The sequence below is a fragment of the Bombina bombina genome, chromosome 9 (genome assembly GCF_027579735.1).
Source record: "Bombina bombina isolate aBomBom1 chromosome 9, aBomBom1.pri, whole genome shotgun sequence".
In the NCBI taxonomy this organism is placed as follows: domain Eukaryota; kingdom Metazoa; phylum Chordata; class Amphibia; order Anura; family Bombinatoridae; genus Bombina; species Bombina bombina.
In genome coordinates this window covers 129,915,532-129,934,057 of record NC_069507.1, presented here as the reverse complement: position 1 = coordinate 129,934,057, position 18,526 = coordinate 129,915,532, and the positions used below count along the sequence as shown (strand labels likewise).

The 18,526-nt window shown below is 37.1% G+C and overlaps 1 protein-coding gene across 1 annotated transcript in view; it reads left to right on the top strand.

The window, feature by feature from the left end:
* Positions 1-2,579: 2,579 nt before the first annotated feature.
* Positions 2,580-18,526, top strand: part of CAPG (capping actin protein, gelsolin like) — a 70,960-nt gene continuing 55,013 nt past the window's right edge. Inside the window, exons 1-4 of the mRNA XM_053692380.1 lie at positions 2,580-2,801; positions 2,911-2,940; positions 4,679-4,848; positions 5,040-5,194. Of these exons, the coding sequence (XP_053548355.1) occupies positions 2,918-2,940; positions 4,679-4,848; positions 5,040-5,194 (348 nt within the window). The 5' untranslated portion in view covers positions 2,580-2,801; positions 2,911-2,917. The remainder of the gene's footprint in view (positions 2,802-2,910; positions 2,941-4,678; positions 4,849-5,039; positions 5,195-18,526) is intronic.

The following is an 18,526-nucleotide window of genomic DNA, read 5'->3' as shown; positions in this document are numbered from 1 at the left end:
TGATTTACCATATTACTGTGTCATCATATAACATGTTTTTCAGTCTTGGCCAAGGGTAAATAATTGCTTTTAAAGTTTATTTTAAAAATGTTTTGGATGATTTCTATGTTGTTTGTGCATTTCTTTATTTTTTATATAAAATAGCTATTTTGTTTCTAAAAACAGTTCTGAAATCCTTTCTGTGCGGTGCTAAATTACTTTTATTTCAACTGGTCCACATTATCACAGTTCAAACAAATTTAAGCTAATATCTATAAAAACACTCACACTGCCCATGTAACATTGCTGCCAGGTATATAAACTTCTGCTAACCCCATAGGGCTATGATGCAATAAATTCAATGGCTTTACTCTATCCATAACCCGCACTGGGAGGGTATAAGCTCCTGTTAACCAATGTAACCACTCACCTGTTTCACAATGGGTGACCAGCAGTTTTGTTGGTTAGTGATGTAATAGACTGCAAAATCTCATTCCAACCACAGGGCTTGTGGCAGTTGTTAATCTTGTGATTTCAAAATAAAAAAACAAAAAGCTCAGGATTAACCCTTTCCTGCCGGGACTAACTTGTCTACTTCGGAACAAAGTTCTAATGTAAACAAATTTAAATCACGCAATCGTTCATGCGAGCGCGCAATTTCAATGTTGGGATCAGGTCGGGGGGAGTGCCTATGACGCTAGGCACACCCTCCAGCCTGCGATCCCATTTACCAAGCTGCTATGGCTTCATGCCGTCCTAACGATGCTTAAGCCCAGCGCAGTTAGGACGGCAGGGAACATCCTAACAGTGGGAAGGGGTTAAAGGGATAGTCTAGTCAAAATTAAACTTTCATGATTCAGATAGAGCATGTGATTTTAAGTAACTTTCTAATTTACTCCTATTATCAATTTTTCTTTGTTCTTTTGTTATCTTTATTTGAAAAAAGCAAGAATGTAAGCATTGGAGTCGGCCCATTTTTGGTTCAGAACCTAGGTAATGCTTTCTGATGGGTGTCTAAATGTAGCCACCAATCAGCAAGCTCTACCCAGGTGCTGAACCAAAAATGGGCCGGCTTCTAATCTTACATTTAAATAAAGATACTAAGAGAACAAATACATTGATAATAGGAGTAAATTAGAAAGTTACTTAAAATTGCATGCTCTATCTGAATCAAGAAAGTTTAATTTTGACTTAACTATTCCTTTAACCCTTTCCTCCCGAGGATAAAGTGTCTACATCGGAACAACTGTTCCGATGTAGACAAATTGAAATCGCACGATCGCGAGATTTCAATTATTGGATCAGGTCTGGGGAGCGTCCCTATAACGCTAGCAAAGCCCTCCAGACCGCGATCAAATCCAGGAAGCTCAGAAGGCTTCAGGACAGCCGTTAGCTATGATGTTGTATTCCGTCATAACGCGCTAAAGCCCAGTGCCGTTTGGACGAAATACAACAGCATAACAGCGGCAAAAGGTTAATGGCATGCAATGTGGTTATTTTGCGGTATGGTGATTACGTCACAGGTGATCAATTTTAATAGTGTGCAGCAATAGGTGACGTGTGCAATTAACCTGTTGTATTAAAAACAATAGAGATGTGTGTATGTCTCTTTAAGGGATTTGAATGGGGCATTATCTGTATAGTGGGTATGTGTGTGTTTGTTGGGTTATGGATTTCACTCTTATTTTTATTAGTGTAAAAGTGCTTAATTATTTATTTAATTGATTGAGCAGGAAGCATTTGTATCTGGTGACTATATCATTGAATATAGTGGAGCGTGGGGGTTTTGTGTGTTTTTTCCTGGTGCAGAACCAAAATTACATTTTGAAAACTTTTGGGACACTGTTTTATAAAATCTTTCTAGCTTCTGAATTCGATAAGTTTAAAAAAACGCTGCGTAAATGCGTTGTTCATTTAGTGAGAATTTGGATTATGGTCAGGAAAACAGGACTGGCACATGAGATAGAGAGATATATATATATATATATATATATATATATATATCTAATTTTCAAAGAAACCATAATAAAAAAAATGCTGCAAAAAATGATTATGATTACATGACACTGAATATGGATCCATAAACAATAAGGATCACATGATAGATTCAAAGAAATGTTGTTCTAGTAACATGATATTGTATCTGTCTATATGACAAAGCAAATAGGGGCACGCCCAAGAAGATGATCTATCCTTGTGTATTACTCAATTCAGACAAACCACAGGGTGGAGTGAGGCCTCAATTATATCTATATATATATATATATATATATCTATATCTATATCTATATCTATATATATATATATATATATATATATATATATATATATATATATAAATATATATATATATCGTCCAGCAATCTCTAATCTTTAGATCTATATATCTGCATTTTAAGTTTCTATTCCCAAACAATTGTATATTTTATTAACTTGATATATTCTCTTTTTGTTGTAAAAACTTCTTAGTCTCTCTTTATTTACTTATTTTCATTTTCCTAGTTTCCTTTATATCTTAATCCCAACGCCCTCTTCCTCTTTCCTAAAGCCCCCCCCCCCCCTCTCCTCTTTCGACTCTCTTATTACGTTCTTGTCATTTGCAGGAGTGGTAGTGTTTTGTTACCTATTCTCACTGGCAAATGAGAGAGGTTTCCTTCTTCCTGTCTGTGCAAAAGAAGGTTTCACAAGATATTGAGTCACTCTCATAGCTAAACCCCCCCCCACCCACCTCCTTTTTACTTGAAAAAAACCACACTTCAAACAACATTAAAACAGGCGAGGCAGGACAGAGGGCTGTTGAAGTCAGAAAAGCGTAAACCGAGGTGAGAGAGATTCAGTGAAAATTCAGAAATCAAATTTAAAGTTTAAGAAAGATTTATATTTCAGCTCACTGTGCTTTATATTTTATCTTCTCTTGTTTTTTTTCTGCAGCGTTAAAATGTACGGAGCCCCCAGTGCAAAGTAAGTAGATGGCAAGAACGTGCATGTGAAAATATTAAAGCTACAGTAAAGTTAAAATTAAACTTTTAGGATTCGGATAGAGCATGTCCTTTTAAACAACTTTCAAATATGCTTCTGTTATCAAATTTGCTTTGTTCTTTTGGTATCTTTTATTGAAGAGTAAACCTATATAGGATCATAAGAGTTCAGGAGTGTGCACGTGTCTTTAGTACTTTACGGCAGGAGTGTTTTGCAGCATTATTTGTAGCTTTGTTATATAATGTTGCAAAACACTGCTGCCATAGAGGGAAAAAAAAGTGCACACTCCTGAGCTCTTATGATTCTACCTAGTTTTACTCTTCAATAAAGATACCAAGAGAACAAAGCAGATTTGATACCAGAAATAAATTGGAAAGTTGTTTAAAATTGCATTCCCTATCTGAATCATGAAAGTTTAATTTTGACTTTACTGTCCCTTTAAGATGCCAAGCAAGAATTTTCTAAAATCAAGTTATTTATATGTTATCAATGTATCTTTATAACCTGATTTGGTCTAGAAAGTAAGAATAATTCATATAGCAATATTCCATAATCTGCTTGTATGCAAACACTTGTCTTAATAAATATATATATATATATATATATAGTCAGGTAGAAAACAGCACTCTCTGGACTTAAGTTTTAAACAAATAGTTTAATTAGTAACGTTTCGGGGAATGCTCCCCTTCATATGTATATGTGTGTGTGTGTGTGTGTGTGTATATGTATGTATGTATATATATATATATATATATATATATATATATATATATATATATATATATATATATACACACACACACACACAATATAATATGGATAATGCAGAAAGCTAAATTGTATTTCATGTTGTTTGCATACACCAAAGACTTAAAAGGACACGAAACACAATTATTTCCCCACTATTTAGATAGAGCATACCACTTTTTGCATAATTCTCATGGTATTCATAATTTTTTTTTTTTTAAAAAGAATATATCTAGGTAGGCAGGTAGTGTGCATGTGTTTTGGAGCACTATATAGCAGCAGTTTGTGAAAACACTGCTGCCATCTTGTGTTCTCGCAAATGTACATTGTTAAAAGCATTCTTGCAAAACTGCTGCTATATAGTGCACCAGACATGTGCATGCTCATGAGCTTGCTTATTTGCTTTTCATAAAGGATACCAAGAGAACAAAGTAGATTTGATCATTTAAATAAAATATATTTATTTATTTTTAAATTGACACTCTGGGGCCGATTTATGAAAGTCCACCGCACATCGATAAATGCCAACAGCATTTATTATTGCACAAGCATTTCACTAGAAATGCTTGTGCAATGGCGCCCCCTGCACATTTGTGGCCAATCAGCCGCTAGCAGGTGGTGTCAATCAACCCAATTGTATGCGATCGGGCAGATTGCTGTCCGCCGCATCAGAGCAATTTTAAACATCTTTGATATAAAAATGGTATATTTGCTTCATTTACTTTGTATGCTTTGTTGAAGGAGCAGTTATGCACAACCAGATGAGCCAATGCCAAGAGGCATATATTGCAGCACACAAATCAGCAGCTAGCTCCCAGTAGTGCATTGCTGCTCCTGATTAAGTATGCTTTTCAACAAAGGCAACCAACAGAATTAAGCAAATTTGCAGATAATTGTCACAATTATGTTATCACTCCCTGTGTTTTTTCTTTGACTTTGTAGCTAATTATAACCTCCTTGTTTCTTACACCAGGGATCTGATTTTTCCCTCATCTGTGTCGGACCTTGGCTTGCATGTCTTCCGAATTGAGAAGATGAAGCTGATACCAGTATCCACTGAAAGCCATGGAGTTTTTCATTCTGGGGACACCTACCTTCTGATATACAACTCTCCTGAGGATCACAATATTTATGTTTGGAATGGTGAGATGGGGGGGGATAGGGAATTTTATGTATGTTTGACTATGGATTCAGAAGAAGTAGACGAAGCGTACAGCATCAATGAATGAATGAAGAAATTAATTTATTAAATATTGTTGCCTGAAATGTGCTAAACCAAAGTACATTTCCTCTCTTCCTCATCACTGTAATGTCTACCCTATTTCTAATTTCAGGGAGTGATACCTCTGTGGATGAGAAAGTAGCGGGCGCCATTTATAGTTCACAGCTGCACTTGCACATGGGAGAAAAACCTACTCAAAATCGTGAAACTCAAGCGAATGAAAGCTCAGAATTTATGGCACTTTTTCCTCGTGGCATAACTTATCTGGTGAGTCTGAATCACAAAAGAATTAATGAATGCATAACAATGTTATAACAGTATATGAGCTCTTTCTGCTTTAAATGTCTGTTTCTAAACATCGAAAACACACTTTTTTTCAAAATTTAATTAAAGGACACTATCAGATTGTATGTTTTGGATGTTCATTTTAGGGCACATATGAGGTCTTTAGCAGATCCCCAGCATATTGCTGATTTTCATGTTCCTTTAAAGGGACAGTGTACTGTAAAATTGGTTTCCCCTTAAAGCAGTGGTCTCAAAGTACCGGTCCTGGGGCCATATGTGGCCCTCAAGATAGTTTAATCTGGCCCTCCCTTGTTTATTAGGTAAATTTATTTGGCCCCATCACATTTTTTAGGGTTCTAAGAGGTGTAACAAGTTGATGTTCTATATAGGCACATTAAAAACATAAATATAAAGTCAAGTGTTGACTCCCATTATGCACTGATAATTGACACTTTTTATTCAGTTCCAGAATGATCACTTCACTTGGCACTCACAAGTTCCTACCATGCATTGCTACTTGGGTAAATGTCACTTCCAGTTTCTATTATGACCAGTTCCAGAACACTCACTCTATCCAAGTGGCCCCCATAGGAGAAAAACACTTGATACAATGAGCTTGATACCCCTGCCTTAAAGGGATACTAAACCCACATTTTTTTTCTTTCATGATTCAGATAGAGCATGACATTTTAAGCAACTTTCTAATTTACTCCCATTATCACATTTTTCTTTGTTCTCTTGGTATCTTTATTTAAAAAGCAGGAATTTAAAGTTTAGGGGCCAGACCATTTTAGGTTCAGCACCCTGGATAGCGCTTGCTTATTGGTGGCTACATTTAGCAAACGAATAAGCAAGAGCACCCAGGTTATGAACCAAAAATCGGCCGGCTCAGGGACAGTTCACACCAAAATGTTCTCCCCTTTACATTGTTCCCAATGATTTATTTTACCTGCTGGAGTGTATTAAATTGGCTACAAGTAGCTCCTTTACCCCTAATTTGGCATTTAAAATACTGAAAGTTTCTATACTGAATAGCCTAAGGAAACACAGCCAGCAGAAGAAATTACACTCTCAGTGGGGTGCAGGATAGTTAAAGGGACACTGAACCCAAATATTTTCTTTTGAGATTCAGATAGAGCATGCAATTTTAAGCAACTTTCTAATTTACTCCTATTATCAATTTTTCTTCGTTCTCTCGCTGTCTTTATTTGGAAAAAGGCATCTAAGCTTTTTTTGGTTCAGAACTATGGACAGCACTTTTTTATTGGTGGATGAATTTATCCACAAATCAGCAAGGACAACCTAGGTTGTTCACCAAAATAGGCCGGCATCTAAACTTACATTCTTGCATTTCAAATAAAGATACCAAGAGAATGAAGACAATTTGATAATAGGAGTTAATTAGAAAGTTGCTTAAAATGTCATGCTCTATCTGAATCATGAAAGAAAAATTGTGTTCAGTGTCCCTTTAAGTAATAAAATGATAATTTTCCATTGTTCTCTCTAAGTATTGAGCTTTGGTTTTCTAGACAAATATAAGATAAGGAAGCAAATGTGTGTACACAAAGTTATAACATAATGAGATCTGATATTACCTGAAACTAAACCCATTGTAATAGGCTGTGGTTTAAAAGCACAAAACCAGCTACTTCATAAACACAAACCTGATAATGTAATGTCTCATACTTTGTATACTCTGCAGCTGGTATAACAAGTCATTGAAAATACATTCATATAAAAACAATTTCACAGTGTACTGTCCCTTTTAAGCTTTACATTCCTGCTTTTTAACCCTTTCATGACATAAACGAAACCTTGAATTTCAGCTATATGTCTTTTCAACCATAATTTACCCCTTTCACATTAAGTGCACCCACACTAATTATATATTGTTTTTTAGAGGACAGATAGGGCTTTCTTTTGGCATAAAAGATTTATTTCTCAACTATAATTTTATATAAAAAAAATCAAAGTAAGTGTGAGAAATTAAGAAATTTGAAGCTTTCCAAATGATTTGATTGTGAATATCATCATCCTGATATATGTTACTGCAATAAAACACCCATACTTGTGTTAAGCGATGTCCCATGAGTATAACGATACCCCCCATGTACAGGTTTTCTGAGTTTTCTGGAATTTACAAGGCCCAACATACGGCCTACCCATTTACATAGAAATCTGGCACATTCATTTTCTGGGCTTAAGTTGCCTTTCATACATTATAGCAGCCCAGGAATGAAAATGACCCCATCATGGCATACCATTTACAAAAGTAGACACCCTAGGTTATTCCAAAAGGGCCATGTCACGTCTTTTTGTGAAGCCCCTTAGTCACAACACCTGGCCAAATGTAGTGGTCATTTTTGTTGTATGCGTTTTTTACACAAACACTGCACTTTGGCTGTTTGTCATCAAGCTTTTATGTTTTGCTGCTATAAAACACACATATTAGTGTTTGTCAAGGTCCTACGAGTAAAACAGTACCCCCCATGTACAGGTTTTATGGGGTTTACAGAAGTTACAGGGCCAAATATGGGGTCTGCCCATTTCAGTTTTTATGCATGGAAATTTGGCACCTTAATTTTCTGTGCCTATGTCCTCTTTGAGACATTATAGCAGCCCAGGAATGAAAATTACCCCATCATGGCATACCATTTTCAAAAGAAGACACCCTAGGGTATTCCAAAAGGCCCATGTCACATATTTTTGTGAAGCCCCTTAGTCACAACACCTGGCCAAATGTAATGGTCATTTTTTTTTGCATGCGTTTTTTGCACAAACACTGCCCTTTGGCTGTTTCTGTCATCAACCTTTTATGTTTTGCTGCTATAAAACACACATATTTGTGTTTGTCAATGTCCTAAGAGTAAAACAGTACCCCCCATGTACAGGTTTTATGGGGTTTACAGATGTTACAGGGCCAAATATGGGATCTGCCCATTTACATAGAAAATTGGCACATTCATTTTATGGGCCTTTGTCCTCTTTGAGACATTATAGCAGCCCAGGAATGAAAATTACCCCATCGTGGCATACCATTTATAAAAGTAGACAACCCAGGGTATTGAAAAAGGACTATGTTTAGTCTTTGTTTGTAGCCACTTAGTCACAACATCTGGCCAAAGGTAATGTTCATATTTCAGTTTTAGTTTATCACAAAAACACTGCCTTTTTGCTGTTTATATCATCCTTTTATGTTTTACTGCTATAATACACCCATCTTTGTGTTCAGCGATGTCCCATGAGTACAACAATACCCCCTATGTACAGGTTTTATGTGGTTTTAGGAAGTTACAGCGCCCAATATAGGGTCTGCCAATTTGCATGGAAATTGGGCACATTGATTTTATGGACCTTTGTTGCCTTTGAGACAGTATGGCAGCGCAGGAATGAAAATTACCCCACCATGGCATACCATTTGCAAAAGTAGACAACCCAGGGTATTAAAAAAGGACTATGTTTAGTCTTTTTTTGTAGCCACTTAGTCACAAAACCTGGTCAAATTTAGTGGTCATATTTTTTTATTTGCTTTTTTCACACAGACTTTGCATGTTTTCTATTTAGATCAACATCATTATATTTTTTACTGCTATATAACACCAATATCTGTGTTCAGTGATCTCCCATGAGTGCAACAATACCCCCTATGCACAGGTTGTATGTGGTTTTAGGAAGTTACAGGGCCCAATATAGGGTCTGCATAGAAATTTGGCACATTGATTTTCTGGCCCTATGTTGCCTTTGAGACAGTATGGCAGCCCAGGAATGAAAATTACCCCCCTCATGACATACCATTTGCAAAAGTAGATAACTCAGGATATTCTAAAAGGAGTATTTTAGTTGTTTTGTATAACTTATAATGGCCTTAGAGTGGATGGGCTTAACATATAAAGGGACAGGACAAGGTCAGGGGATTTATGAAGTTAGGAATACAGAATAATAAAATAAAATAAATTAGGAACACATACAGATTGCTTTCAAATTAAAAGTTTAACTCTGTGTGATATATTCGAAAGCAATCAGTGATACAGAGGCCAGGTTGAGAGGGGCAGTCAGGGCAATGGTAACTAGAATCCCTCCTCCCTCCTTTTTTATAGCAGACTCTGCATCTTTTCTGGGGTGTTAATTTGCAGGCAGTGGGGGGGATCCTAGTGGGAAAATGCCTGCCACAGAGTCGCTCAACATTTTCAGATTGAACAGTGGGAGGATTAGGGGTCTGGTTAAACAAAATATCAGATGTTACATTTAACACAAATTCCAAAAAAGTATAAGTTTTCCCTGTGCCTGTTTTTTTGTACAGCACATATGCATTATATACTGCGATCTGCATAATATAAAAGGCTACTTTTTTTGTGCCAAGTTCTAGTTTTTCTTTGAATTAGATATGGCTGCAGGCACTGGTCAGCTAAATCTACCCCCCCCCCCATGTTTTTGTTGTACTCCACAATGCACTTTGGCTTTCGGATCTGTGCAGATCTTCCCTTCACAGACACTGGCACTGTAGCTTCATCGTGCATTGTGGAGAGCATGTACACATCTTTTTTATCAGTGTACCGAAGGGCCAGTAGCTCATTGTGGCGTAAAGCTGACGTTGTGCCCCTACTTTTTTTTCCATATGTCAGCTTCTGGGGGAAACCTTTGCGATTTTTTCTTGTTGTGCCACAGGCCACGGTTTCAAAATAAAACAAAAATTTTAATAGCTCTGTGCTGGTGTAAAAATTATCGAGCCACAAATGGTACCCTTTATTTAGCAGGGGTAGTAGGAGATCCCACACAATTTTCCCACTTGTGCCAACTGAATCTGGGCAGCCAGGTGGATCCAAGTGGCTATCCTTTCCCTGGTAGATGCGAAATGCCCTGGTATACCCAGTACTGCATTCACAGAGCTTATAAAATTTTAACCCATAGCGGGACCTCTTGGATGGTATATATTGCTTGAAAAGCAATCTCCCCTTAAATTTCATGAGGGACTCATCAATGCAAATGTCCTGCTCAGGTATGTAAACTTCTTTAAATTTTTGGTACAGGTGGCTTATCAGGGGCCTTAGTTTATATAACCTGTCATGCAGGGGGTCATTTTTGGGGGGGCACTTGGTATTATCATTAAAATGGAGAAACCGCAGCAATTGTTCATATCTGTCCCTCTTCATAACCCCTGGAAAAAGAGGGGTAGCCAGGATGGGGTTCTGGCTCCAGTATGAACGAATGCTGGGTTTCTTCACAATCCCCATTATTAATGTCAGGGCCCAAAACTTTTTAATCTCTGGTATGTCAGTGGGGTGCCAGCTATTTTTTCTGACATACAGAGATTGGGGATTTTTGGACAGATACTGGCTGGCATAAATTTGTTTGAGCAACTATATGCTCAAACATGGTATCTGTCAGAATCAGGGACATATAGTTTATTGGCTCACATACTGGAACATCACTTGTGATGCCAGGAGTCTCAGTAAATTCTGGCATTTCTGGGGCAGTGAAATTTGGGGGTATCCAATTTTGGTCATTTGTGCGACGCCTCCTTTTAGGTGGCGGGCAGGGAGCACCAGCATCAGATGTATCACTCAGGGGCTCTATATCTGATGCCGTAAGGGTTGCGCTGTCAGACAGAGCAGAGAGGGTTTCACTCCCTGAATCTGCGGCAAGAATGGCATAAGCCTCTTCTGCTGAATAGCGTGCCATAAGGGATTTTTTTCAGTACAAATTACCACTTCACCACCACCAATTACCACTTCACCTTCCCCAAAATCCCACTAAACCACCCCAATTACCACCCACCCTATTCCCTATTTTTTTTTTTTTTATTTTTTTTTAATTATGATTTTTTTCTATATATATATATATATATATATATATATATATATATATATATATATATATATATATATATATATATATATTATATATATATATATTATATATATATATAATTTTTTTTTTTTTTTTTTTTTATTTTTTTATAAACTAAAAAAAAAAAGGAACTGGGAAGGGTAGTGATTGGGAACAGCAGGGAAGGGGTTAATAATAACTAAAGATCCCCACAAATAAACTTTTGGGCAATGATCAAAGCCCTGACAGGCTGATCACTGTGATATTAGGCTGATCACAGTAGCAGCTCAGTGATCAGCAGCAAAAACAATATATATATATATATTTGTAACCCCCACAAATAAACCCCCAACGCTTTTGATCAACACTGATCAAAGCCCTAACTGGATAACCAAGTTATATTAGGCTGATCACAGTAGCAGCTCTGTGATCAGCAGCAAAAAAATATATATATTTTGTTTGTAACTATATTTTTTTCTCCCTCTCCGCTTTCTACAGCACACACCAACACTAAACTGTCTTCCTCTCTCTCTCAGATCGCACTGAGAGCAGAGAGGAAGCGGATACACTTGTAACAGCCAATGATTCCACTCATTGGCTGCTACAGTGTTACAGGGGACAATCGATACACCCCCTCCATGCTGATTGGATCCTGGGGGAGTGCCAGAGGTGCTAGGCACATCCCCCAACCGGATCCACAACAAACAAAATATCGGAGGGGGCACAGGAGCTGAAAACCGTTATGCCGTTCTATTCCGTCATAACGGCTCTATAGCCCAGTGTAATTATGACGGAATGGAACGGCATAACGGCGTTAAAAGGTTAAATAAAGAAAGCAAGAGAACAAAGAAATTGATAATAGGAGTCAATTAGAAAGTTGATTAAAATTGCATGCTCTATCTGAATCATTAAAGGAAAAATTTGGGTTTAGTGTCCCTTTAAGCTCAATTACTGTGATTTTATTTTTTTAGAACTCTGTTAAAAAAAATCTTTATTAATAATAATTATTATTATTATTATTATTATTATTATTATTATTATTCAAGTAGTAAATAGATATTGCCCACATTACCTATATGCACTAAAACTGGAATAACCTTAGGGTTGCCACCTCGGCCATGGTTTCTTGGACACTTATGAGTTACACATGCTGCAGGGTGTTCAGAGGGGAACATGAATTGCACCTCTGGATAGCACACAAATAGTGATCCTGGAAAACACTATTCATGTTCCTCCCTGCAGGATGTGTAACTCATATGTGTCCAGGAAAACATGGCCGAGGTGACAACCCTAAATAACATACATTTTCACCTATTTTACTCTTATAAAAACTTGCAAACCCATTTTGGCTTATCCAAACACATTTTTGTTTAAGAAAGCATTGCTGAAATCAAACTTAAATGGACACTAAACCCAAAATGTTTCTTTTGTGATTCAGGTAGAGAATGCATTTTTAAAGAACATCCCAATTTACTTCTATTATCTAATTTGCTTCATTCTTTAGATATCCTTTAGTTGAAGAAATAGCAATGCACAAGAGTGAGCCAATCGGATGAGCCAACTATGTGCAGCTACTGAGCCTATCTAGATATGCTTTTCAGCAAAGGATATTAAAGAGAATGAAGCAAATTAGATAATAGAAGTAATTTAAAAAGTTGTTTAAAATGTCATGCTCTTTCCAAATCATGAAGAGAAAATTTGGGTTTCATGACCCTTTTAATCTATAAAACTTGTAGTCAGATTTAAATACTCACATCAGCACATTCATTTATGATATGTCTGGACCTGTCAGTTATTACATTAATCATTTCATACCATTTCAGTAACTGCATAATGTAGTCAAACAGTAGATAAATAGGGGTGAATTAATTATCTGACATGGTTTTTACTTTTTGTTTTGGATGTGTATATTTTGGTTCCTTGAAGGTGTGTTACATATTTTAACACAATTTTTTTTTTTTTTGTATTTGTGTAGGTGTTTTAAAGGGACATACACCATAAACATTTTTCTTTCATAATTCAGATAGAGCATACCATTTTAAACAACTTTCTAATTGACTTGGTATTCTTTGTTGAAGGAGTAGCAATGCGCTAATAGGAGCTAGCTGAACACTGTGTGAGGCCGTAACAAGGGGCAAATATGTGCTTTCACTAATCGTCAGCTAGCGCCCAGTAGTGCACTGCTGCTCCTAAGACTACCTAGGCATGCTTTTCAACCGAGGATACCAAGAGAATGAAGTAAATGACATAATAGAAGTAAACTGGAAAGATGTTTAAAATCACATTTTCTGTCTAAATCATGAAAGAAAAATTTTGTAGACCAGAAGCAAATTAAATAATAGAAGTAAATTATAAAGGTGTATAAAATAGAATGCTCTATCTAAATCATGCAAGTTTCATTTTGATTCTACTGTTCCTTTAAATAGTAAATGATATGGCAGCAGCATTTAATTAAAACTGTGGCAGCTTCTTTGATTAACTGAAATGGCTGAGGAAACTTGGCAAATAAAATCACACAACCTTTAAAGGGACACTGAACCCAATTTTTTTTTCTTTTGTGATTCAGATAGAGCATGACATTTTAAGCAACTTTCTAATTTACTCCTATTCTTCATTCACATTTTCTTCATTCTCTTGGTATCTTTATTTGAAAACATAATTTATGTAAGAACTTACCTGATAAATTCATTTCTTTCATATTAGCAAGAGTCCATGAGCTAATGACGTATGGGATATACATTCCTACCAGGAGGGGCAAAGTTTCCCAAACCTCAAAATGCCTATAAATACACCCCTCACCACACCCACAAATCAGTTTAACGAATAGCCAAGAAGTGGGTTATAAGAAAAAAGTGCGAAAGCATAAAAAAAAAAAGGAATTGGAATAATTGTGCTTTATACAAAAAAATCATAACCACCACAAAAAAGGGTGGGCCTCATGGACTCTTGCTAATATGAAAGAAATGAATTTATCAGGTAAGTTCTTACATAAATTATGTTTTCTTTCATGTAATTAGCAAGAGTCCATGAGCTAGTGACGTATGGGATAATGACTACCCAAGATGTGGATCTTTCCACGCAAGAGTCACTAGAGAGGGAGGGATAAAATAAAGACAGCCAATTCCTGCTGAAAATAATCCACACCCAAAATAAAGTTTAAATGAAAACATAAGCAGAAGATTCAAACTGAAACAGCTGCCTGAAGTACTTTTCTACCAAAAACTGCTTCAGAAGAAGAAAACGCATCAAAATGGTAGAATTTAGTAAAAGTATGCAAAGAAGACCAAGTTGCTGCTTTGCAAATCTGATCAACCGAAGCTTCATTCCTAAACGCCCAGGAAGTAGAAACTGACCTAGTAGAATGAGCTGTAATCCTCTGAGGCGGAGTTTTACCCGACTCAACATAGGCATGATGAATTAAAGATTTCAACCAAGATGCCAAAGAAATGGCAGAAGCTTTCTGGCCTTTTCTAGAACCGGAAAAGATGACAAATAGACTAGAAGTCTTTCGGAAAGTCTTAGTAGCTTCAACATAATATTTCAAAGCTCTAACAACATCCAAAGAATGCAATGATTTCTCCTTAGAATTCTTAGGATTAGGGCATAATGAAGGAACTACAATTTCTCTACTAATGTTGTTGGAATTTACAACCTTAGGTAAAAATTCAAAAGAAGTTCGCAACACTGCCTTATCCTGATGAAAAATCAGAAAAGGAGACTCACAAGAAAGAGCAGACAATTCAGAGACTCTTCTGGCAGAAGAGATGGCCAAAAGGAACAAAACTTTCCAAGAAAGTAATTTAATGTCCAATGAATGCATAGGTTCAAACGGAGGAGCTTGAAGAGCCCCCAGAACCAAATTCAAACTCCAAGGAGGAGAAATTGACTTAATGACAGGTTTTATATGAACCAAGGCTTGCACAAAACAATGAATATCAGGAAGATTAGCAATCTTTCTGTGAAAAAGAACAGAAAGAGCAGAGATTTGACCTTTCAAGGAACTTGCGGACAAACCTTTATCTAAACCATCCTGAAGAAATTGTAAAATTCTCGGAATTCTAAAAGAATGCCAGGAAAAATGATGAGAAAGACACCAAGAAATATAAGTCTTCCAGACTCTATAATATATCTCTCTAGATACAGATTTACGAGCCTGTAACATAGTATTAATCACAGAGTCAGAGAAACCTCTTTGACCAAGAATCAAGCGTTCAATCTCCATACCTTTAAATTTAAGGATTTGAGATCCTGATGGAAAAAAGGACCTTGCGACAGAAGGTCTGGTCTTAACGGAAGAGTCCACGGTTGGCAAGAGGCCATCCGGACAAGATCCGCATACCAAAACCTGTGAGGCCATGCTGGAGCTACCAGCAGAACAAACGAGCATTCCTTCAGAATCTTGGAGATTACTCTTGGAAGAAGAACTAGAGGCGGAAAGATATAGGCAGGATGATACTTCCAAGGAAGTGATAATGCATCCACTGCCTCCGCCTGAGGATCCCGGGATCTGGACAGATACTTGGGAAGTTTCTTGTTTAGATGAGAAGCCATCAGATCTATTTCTGGAAGTTCCCACATTTGAACAATCTGAAGAAATACCTCTGGGTGAAGAGACCATTCGCCCGGATGCAACGTTTGGCGACTGAGATAATCCGCGTCCCAATTGTCTATTCCTGGAATATGAACCGCAGAGATTAGACAGGAGCTGGATTCCGCCCAAACCAGAATTCGAGATACTTCTTTCATAGCCAGAGGACTGTGAGTCCCTCCTTGATGATTGATGTATGCCACAGTTGTGACATTGTCTGTCTGAAAACAAATGAACGATTCTCTCTTCAGAAGAGGCCAAGACTGAAGAGCTCTGAAAATTGCACGGAGTTCCAAAATATTGATCGGTAATCTCACCTCCTGAGATTCCCAAACCCCTTGTGCTGTCAGAGACCCCCACACAGCTCCCCAACCTGTAAGACTTGCATCTGTAGAAATTACAGTCCAGGTCGGAAGAACAAAAGAAGCCCCCTGAACTAAACGATGGTGATCTGTCCACCACGTCAGAGAGTGTCGTACAATCAGTTTTAAAGATATTAATTGAGATATCTTTGTGTAATCCCTGCACCATTGGTTCAGCATACAGAGCTGAAGAGGTCGCATGTGAAAACGAGCAAAGGGGATCGCGTCCGATGCAGCAGTCATAAGACCTAGAATTTCCATGCATAAGGCTACCGAAGGGAATGATTGTGACTGAAGGTTTCGACAAGCTGAAATCAATTTTAGATGTCTCTTGTCTGTCAAAGACAGAGTCATGGACACTGAATCTATCTGGAAACCCAAAAAGGTTACCCTTGACTGAGGAATCAATGAACTTTTTAGTGAATTGATCCTCCAACCATGATCTTGAAGAAACAACACAAGTCGATTCGTATGAGATTCTGCTAAATGTAAAGACTGAGCAAGTACCAAGATATCGTCCAAATAAGGAAATACCACAATACCCTGTTCTCTGATTACAGACAGAAGGGCACCGAGAACCTTTGTAAAAATTCTTGGAGCTGTAGCTAGGCCAAACGGCAGAGCCACAAACTGGTAATGCTTGTCCAGGAAAGAGAATCTCAGAAACTGATAGTGAGCTGGATGAATCGGAATATGCAGATATGCATCCTGTAAATCTATTGTAGACATATAATGCCCTTGCTGAACAAAAGGCAGGATAGTCCTTACAGTTACCATTTTAAATGTTGGTATCCTTACATAACGATTCAATATTTTTAGATCCAGAACTGGTCTGAAGGAATTCTCCTTCTTTGGTACAATGAAGAGATTCGAATAAAACCCCAGCTCCTGTTCCAGAACTGGCATAATTACCCCAGCCAACTCTAGATCTGAAACACATTTCAGAAATGCTTGAGCTTTCACTGGGTTTACTGGGACACGGGAAAGAAAAAATCTCTTTGCAGGAGGTCTTATCTTGAAACCAATTCTGTACCCTTCTGAAACAATGTTCTGAATCCAAAGATTGTGAACAGATTTGATCCAAATTTCTTTGAAAAAACGTAATCTGCCCCCTACCAGCTGGGCTGGAATGAGGGCCACACCTTCATGTGGACTTAGAAGCTAGCTTTGCTTTTCTAGAAGGCTTGGATTTATTCCAGACTGGAGATGGTTTCCAAACTGAAACTGCTCCTGAGGATGAAGGATCAGGCTTTTGTTCTTTGTTGAAACGAAAGGAACGAAAACGATTATTAGCCCTGTTTTTACCCTTAGATTTTTTTATCCTGTGATAAAAAAGTTCCTTTCCCACCAGTAACAGTTGAGATAATAGAATCCAACTGAGAACCAAATAATTTATTACCCTGGAAAGAAAGGGAAAGTAGAGTCGATTTAGAAGACATATCAGCATTCCAAGTTTTAAGCCATAAAGCTCTTCTAGCTAAAATAGCTAGAGACATAAACCTGACATCAACTCTGATAATCTCAAAAATGGCATCACAGATAAAATTATTAGCATGTTGAAGAAGAATAATAATATTATGAGAATCATGATCTGTTACTTGTTGCGCTAAAGTTTCCAACCAAAAAGTTGAAGCTGCAGCAACATCAGCCAATGATATAGCAGGTCTAAGAAGATTACCTGAACACAGATAAGCTTTTCTTAGAAAGGATTCAATTTTCCTATCTAAAGGATCCTTAAAGGAAGTACCATCTGCCGTAGGAATAGTAGTACGTTTAGCAAGGGTAGAAATAGCCCCATCAACTTTAGGGATTTTGTCCCAAAACTCTAATCTGTCGGACGGTACAGGATATAATTGCTTAAAACGTTTAGAAGGAGTAAATGAATTACCCAAATTATTCCATTCTCTGGAAATTACTTCAGAAATAGCACCAGGAACAGGAAAAACTTCTGGAATAACCACAGGAGATTTAAAGACCTTGTCTAAACGTTTAGATTTAGTATCAAGAGGACCAGAATCCTCAATTTCTAATGCAATTAGGACTTCTTTAAGTAAAGAACGGATAAATTCCATTTTTTTTTATCAGCATCAACCTCTGAGACAGAATCCTCTGTATCAGAAGAATCATTAGAATCAGAATGATGATGTTCATTTAAAAATTAATCTGTATAAAGAGAAGTTTTAAAATACTTTTTATGTTTACCAGAAGGAGGAATAACAGACATAGCCTTCTTAATGGATTCAGAAACAAAATCTCTTATGTTATCAGGAACACTCTGAACATTAGATGTTGATGGAACTGCAACAGGTAATGGTACTTTACTAAAGGAAATATTTTCTGCATTAACAAGTTTGTCATGACATTTAATACAAACAACAGCTGGAGGAACAACTACCAAAAGTTTACAGCAGATACACTTAGCTTTGTTCCAGCACCAGGCAGCGATTTTCCAGTAGTATCTTCTGACTCAGTTGCAACGTGTGACATCTTGCAATATGTAATAGAAAAAACAACATATAAAGCAAAATTGATCAAATT